The 6,530-nt window shown below is 28.1% G+C and overlaps 2 protein-coding genes across 2 annotated transcripts; both read right to left on the reverse strand.

The window, feature by feature from the left end:
* Positions 1–361: 361 nt before the first annotated feature.
* On the reverse strand, positions 362–5,940 carry LOC145834548 (deoxynucleotidyltransferase terminal-interacting protein 2-like). The gene is made up of 6 exons (XM_082941997.1): positions 5,779–5,940; positions 4,655–4,778; positions 3,589–3,713; positions 3,098–3,224; positions 993–1,117; positions 362–668 (listed from the first exon to the last, which is right to left on the reverse strand). Exons 1-6 carry the CDS (start codon positions 5,928–5,930, stop codon positions 569–571), a joined length of 753 nt encoding a protein of 250 aa, XP_082798123.1. The 5' UTR covers positions 5,931–5,940; the 3' UTR covers positions 362–568.
* On the reverse strand, positions 5,941–6,530 carry LOC145834549 (replication protein A 14 kDa subunit-like). Its single transcript, XM_082941998.1, has one exon. It carries the CDS (start codon positions 6,516–6,518, stop codon positions 6,156–6,158), a length of 363 nt encoding a protein of 120 aa, XP_082798124.1. The 5' UTR covers positions 6,519–6,530; the 3' UTR covers positions 5,941–6,155.

The raw sequence follows: 6,530 nt of genomic DNA on the forward strand, positions 1-6,530 counted from the left end.
AACTGTTTTACATGTATAAGTTGTTCAAAACTCCAGGTTTCTTTTAAAATTTCTTAAACCTTAGGTTTTTCCAGGTTTCCAGGTTTTATGGCAACCCTGTATATATTTGTTGTACTGTAGGCGACACCTAAGATAATTAAATAAAAAAGAAGCTTTTAATTAAAGAAAAGTTAAAACTTTATAGATACGTATTAGTACAGTAAACCTATACATTTCTTTATGTTGTACACAATAAACTTATGTATACATTTATGGTTTTGCAACTATTTTTTTTCTAACAAATGTGTAAATTAGAATTAATACTCCCTTTAGTTTTATCTGTTTTAAATTTAGTACAAGTAAAACGTAAATAATTTTTTACTGTTAATACAGTTTATTCTTAAAAGTTAATTAGCTGATGTACTTAAACTTAGCAGTAGATTTTAATAAGTCTAAAACATTTTTGTTAAAACCAATGTTCAAATAAAACCCAAATTAAAAAAAAAACACATTTTCAAAAGTTGGCGTTGAAACTTAATGGAAAAATACACATGATAAAAAAATATATTTCCTAAATTGCAGTAAACAATTAATTGTCGAATTTGTACTTTTTGTCCAAAGCGCGGTTTTTCTTTTTGTATCTTTTTACTCCGTTGGACTGTTGGAATTTTGTGTGGATTTCTGCGACTCTGCGTTTAATATTATTATTAAGCAAGCTTGAAATAATTATACATATTGGTATAGATAGTTTTTGCTTTAAATAATATCATTTTCAAGCTTAAGAAGACATATAACTTGATAAATTAAGTTCAATTAAACCAATTAAAAAATTTATGTTTTTACTTCAATTTGTCAGTAGATATAAAACTCTGATAATATAATTCTAAAAGTAATTTCAAAGATAATGAAGTGAATAAATAAAAAACTTACAAAATTACTGTTATTTTTCGTTTTTTTCAACGCAGTTTATATCAAACAACTGAGACAAAAAATTGTAATTTATTAAAACAAACTTTCTCTTTCTGTATTGGGCTTGCTGCCTGTCCGCCATGGCTTCTTCGATCAACGATGACTTCTGGTCTTTCTTGTGGACTCGCTGCGAAAAGTAGTCTGCTTTGTCGTACACTATCTTGCCCACCTGTTAGTTCGATAAATTATAGTTGTTACTTGTTAATTTTATGCTATACAGTAACCTCTCGCTTATTTACGCACATTGTGTCCACAGAAAAAATGCATAAAGATACGAGAGGTACCAAATATACTTACTGTAATAGCTGTTTTATGATATTGCTTCTAGATAAAAGCAAACTAGAGACTTTCCCACTTTTAACTATTTGTTTACTTTATTTATAAATATAAAAACAAAATATAAAACTATACATATATTAAAAAAAAGATTTAAATTTATATAAAATATTAATACTTAATAAAAATGTTTACTAATTGAAATGATAAGTAGATTCTATCTTTATCTTTATTTATATGCGACTTATTTGATACTTAGCATTTATATTCTATACTACTTAGCAAATTCAATTTATAATTAAGCATTTGTTTACAATTAAGAAATGTTGTGGTGTCTATATATGTATAACCAATGTTAATGAAAACCATCAGTTTTAACGCGCAGTTTTGTGTTCTTCAAAAGCTGTAACTGGTGCTGGGGAGCATTACGAAGTATTGAAGGCAACGTGCGACAAATTTCAACGCTTGCTGTGAAAAGCAAGTGTTACAGAAGAAGAACTTAAACTAAAAAAAAGTCAAACGAAAATTAGTGATATGTTTACTAAAAAAACAATTGAGACTTGTGTTAATTGTAAGCTCTATACTTATTAAGTATCACTGCTACTTTTTGTTAGGAAGTTTCTTTAGATTTCTTTTAAATATGTTTATTCATATATAGGGCAAGAGTGCTGTATTATTTATTAAACTCTCATTATTTCATTATACTTTCATTATTATTTAACACAGTCATACTTCTTTCAGAATTTTAATTTAATCTCTTATTGATTAACATAATTTCTGATATAATGAGGTATAACTAAACATTTATCAATTAGTCAAGAAACATAAGTTTACAAAGTCTAAAGATATAGAGAGATGAGTTAGCTTTTGAAATATATTTTAAATTAAAAATATATAATAAACCTAATTAGTGCAATATTAGAAACAAAAAATTCAATTTTTTAGAATTCTAAAATGCGTAACAAAACGAGATTGCGTAACGTCACAAGTGCGTAAAGATGCGAGTGGTTACTGTATTTCAACTTTCTATACAACTAAAACTATTAAAACTGCAAAGAAGTGTTTTATTGCAATTTAAGATTACTGTTTTATCATTCTAGACAATTCATCACTGTACCTTCCTTTTAAAAAGTTTTGTCTCAAAAGATAGTAAAATAAGCTAATATGTATTATGCTTACTTAAATACAAAACATTACATTTAAAATTAAGTCTAAACACTGTACATATTGTAAAGGGTTGTAGTTAGTAAGCAATAGATTTTATAACTGTGTACTACTTTTAGCAAAAGTTTGAATCCGTAAAACACAAACTATCAATTTAAAAGAAGCTTTATAATAGTAAAACAGTACATAAATAGTTATGCATATTAAACTTCTTGTGAAAAAGTTGTACTTATAACAACATATGGATAATGTGATTTTTTTGTTCATACGACAGATAAAATTACTGTTTTTCATTTTCATATTAGATTGCATTCTTACACATTAAAAAAAATGCTGCAGTTATTAGTTTTGTGCACATTTAATAAAACTGTAAGATATATCAACTAATATTTTAAGTACTTGTGAGCTAAAAAGTTTAATCTTGATGTAAAAACAATTTAAACTGAACATCCACTACAAAATAAAATTAGTTTTATTACATTCAATTTAATGTATTTATTTCTCAAAAATTTATTCAGCCAAAGCTTTTAAAAACTAGTCAGTGCATTATAATAAATGATTCTGTACAAAGATACAAAACTCGTGGAAACAAACTGTTTGTTGAGCTACTAGTTTTTGTTTGTTTTTTTACAGAAAGGCTCAATCCATCAGTTTAACTAAAGTTAAGAATAAACAAAAATTTTGAAAAACAAACGAAGTTTTCTCAAACCTGATAGTGTTTGGGAAGAGTCTTTTCCGCCTTTCTGAAGACCTTCCTGTCAAGAGCGTGACGCACTTTGAGCAATTTCAAATCCGCCTCTAGTTTGGGCGTCATCTCCGGATTTTTCATGTTAAACCTGCAGTCGTGCATTGCAAAAGTTTATTTGTTGCGAACAAGTAGAGCTGAACTAACTATTAACGCGATGCTTAAAAAATTAGAAAGAAAAACAAAACACAATCAATGTTTTACATAAAATCATAGAGAAAACTTAAACTTTGTTATAGGAGTTTAAGTTAAATTGAAGTGAATACACTTATAACTTTAAAAAGTCAAACACTATTGAAATATGTCAAGTATCAAAAAATAATAACAACTTCTTTGGAAACTACAACTTGATCGAAAAAACGAAACAAGTTTTAATAAGAAATTACAACCTTAAAAATCAGTAAAAAAGCAAGATTCGTTTTCAAATCAATAAAGGTAGTACATAAAAAACTTACCAGTTTTTACCAGCGTCTGTGGGATTCTTCTTCCTGAGTTTGTCCTGTTTCTTCAACTGATGCTTGGACTTGTAGTCGTCTTTGTCGATTTGCAAGCAACTGACTTTGCTCAAGTCAACCTCGTTCTGTTCGGTTGTACAAACATACAAATCAACACACAAAAATTTTTTATAAAAACGGTAACTTTATTTCAACCATGTGAAAGTTTAAAATATATTGGTATCATGTATTTAAAATTTATTTTTTAAATTAAAACTGTAATACCACTTTCAATCGTCAGAAATGAACACACATACTAAAAAGTAAATCCCAAGTTTAATTACTTCAGAATATAAACAACAACTAGCTACTATCAAATATAAACGTTTGAAAAAGTTCTAAATTTTACGTGCATTTCTTTTTTGTTTTTTTTTACTTCACCAGCTTTGTTATACTATAAAAACCTTTAAGGTATTAAGTACTTTTTTATCATATTTAAAAATTTGGCAGATTTTAATCTTTCTAAATTTTAATTGGTTCAAAAGTAAGAAAAATTGCAATCTTTATTTCTAAGTCTTATATAAAACATAGGCCTGAAGTTCATACTTAAATCTTTTTACATAAAAAAGTTGAAATTCTGTTTAATTTAAAAAAAATTAAATATGTATGCATCCAATAAAATGTATTTTACAACGGCAATACATTATTGACAATCAAAATCACTGAATTAATTTTTGTCATTTAAAAAGTTTTTCAATCAACTTTATCTTAAGATATAATTTCACTCACTATTTGATAAAACTGTTTCTAAACCATATATTTAATACGTAATATACTTTTCTAAGTAAGAACAAATTTCTTTCAAATGAGTCAGAGCTAGCTCATGACCTGAAAATAAATTTCAATTAACTTACTTGATATAAAACTTAAAAAGTAGCAGTTTTATAAACAAAAAATACTTTGTAATAATTATTTATGGTACACTTTGAAAAGTATAAAAACTAGGTTAGTTTTCTTACTTTTTTTTCTACCAGAAATCATATTTAGACAACTTGTACAAAATTGTTGAATTATTAAAAAATCGTACCTTAGAAGTACTGGAGTCCATAGCATTTAACCTTTTTAGTCCTTCCTTCATTTTTTCGGGTGCCACTTCACAGTAAAGGTTAGAGAAAAACTTGTTGTGCTCCTCAATAGCAAAGTCAGTGTAGCTGCAATTAAGAACGTTTTTATTAAAACTTTCTTATTAATTTTAAGACAAATAAACAAAATAAAATATTACAAAATGCTATTTTAACTAACTTTTAAAATTCTTTAGATATAATTCATATTATCATTTTTTTAATCATTATATGTTTTGATGTTTATATGTTTTGAAAACAATGACGGAGATCTCTATTTTAATAAAAGAATTAATATAATTTATTCTTTCAAAACTTTAATCAGCAAACAAAGTTTCGCTCAGTCAGCTCACCAGTACTAACATTGAAATCTTATTCGAATAGAATCTTATTTAGAATTTTAATAGAATGATCTATTCTATTTGAATAAGATTTCAATATTAGTACTGGTGAGCTCATTGAGCGAAACTTTGTTTGCTGAATAAAACTTTGAAAGACTAAACTTCATGATTTTAATTTAGACAGAAACCTTTATCAGATTGTCAGGGAAAATAAAAGGCATTACATTCTTCTTTGTTGTCTAAAGATTATTTCTAGTAAAACAAACTAACAATTGACACACGTTAAGTGATAGCAATTCAACATGCTTTTGCTAAATGCTACTATCAAACAATTTTTTAAAATTTTTCTTGAACTAAAAACTTAAGTAGATTGAAAATATGCAGAAATTATTTCTGTTTACAGTATACTGATAAGTAATTATCTTGCAAATGCTTGCTTACTACAGAAATATTCTTCTTGAATACGCAACTCAAACGCAGCCAAAAATGAATACTTATAAACGCGTACTCAAAAATAAGATGTTTTTAGATATGAGACACAAAATAATTCTGATTCAAGCAATAATCTTGTTTTACTGAATGAGCTAAGTAAAAAAGTTGTTCTTTTTTTTTTGACTATTTGTTAAAATGATGTTATTTAGAAACTATGGCTGTAACCAAAAAAAATTGCTGTCAATAACTCTTAACTATACAATATTAAATAAAATCTAATTATAAAAGTATATTAAATACATTTTTCATATACTGACCTCTGTACACCTGCTATTTCAACTTGGTCTGCTTTTGTTTCAGAAGAACTATTTTTTCTTTCAAAACACATAAAATCATCATCATGATCGTCTAAAGAGTCTCCAAACAACTCCTTAAGGATCTTATCGTTTAATTCTTTAGCAATAGCCATTTTAAAAAACCTAGTTTAAATTATGTACACAAAAGTTAATTAACTAAACATAATGAGAATGAAAACAAAGAAAAAGAAACAGAATTACTTAGTTTGTCTCAAGTAACTAAAAAAACACTTTTATAAAATATGTACAAATTTTCAACATTATTCTACTTTAACGTCATTTTTACAAACCACTTTCTACCTAAAAGCGTTACAAAATATACACTAATAAAAATTGTCTTAATCAAGTCCTGCGTTGATGTGCTGCTGCTTCAAGTTGAGCACCTCGTTGTAGGTGTCCAAATCGAACGGGTTCTGCTCGCCAGATGGCAGCATCTTGTACGCGTCGCACCTGATCGACCCGTTTCCCATCACCGTCCCGGTCACCTCCACCAGGTTCTCCACCAGCTCGTTCAGCGGGGAGGCGAACGTCACCTTCACCTTTCCCTGCTCCTTCGACTTGGTTGCGAGGACGAGGGAGTCGCCGCTGGAAGAAATGGACCCGTCCTCCACCATGCCAATCATGGTTACCGCGGCGCCGGTGAAGCAGCCCATCTGCTCGGTGGTGATGCGGGGCCTGGGGTTCTCGTACAGTGGGTCCATTTTATGTGCTTA

Source organism: Thalia democratica, chromosome 4 (genome assembly GCF_965202585.1).
Source record: "Thalia democratica chromosome 4, ktThaDemo2.hap1.1, whole genome shotgun sequence".
In the NCBI taxonomy this organism is placed as follows: Eukaryota; Metazoa; Chordata; class Thaliacea; order Salpida; family Salpidae; genus Thalia; species Thalia democratica.

Coding starts and splice junctions, on each gene's coding strand:
- LOC145834548 (XM_082941997.1), bottom strand. CDS start 5,930: ATGGCTATTGCTAAAGAATTAAACGATAAGATCCTTAAGGAGTTGTTT. Junction 4,779..5,778: donor GAAATAGCAGGTGTACAGAG/GTCAGTATATGA, acceptor TCTTAATTGCAG/CTACACTGACTTTGCTATTG. Junction 1,118..3,097: donor CTCTTCCCAAACACTATCAG/GTTTGAGAAAAC, acceptor TCGAACTAACAG/GTGGGCAAGATAGTGTACGA.
- LOC145834549 (XM_082941998.1), bottom strand. CDS start 6,518: ATGGACCCACTGTACGAGAACCCCAGGCCCCGCATCACCACCGAGCAG.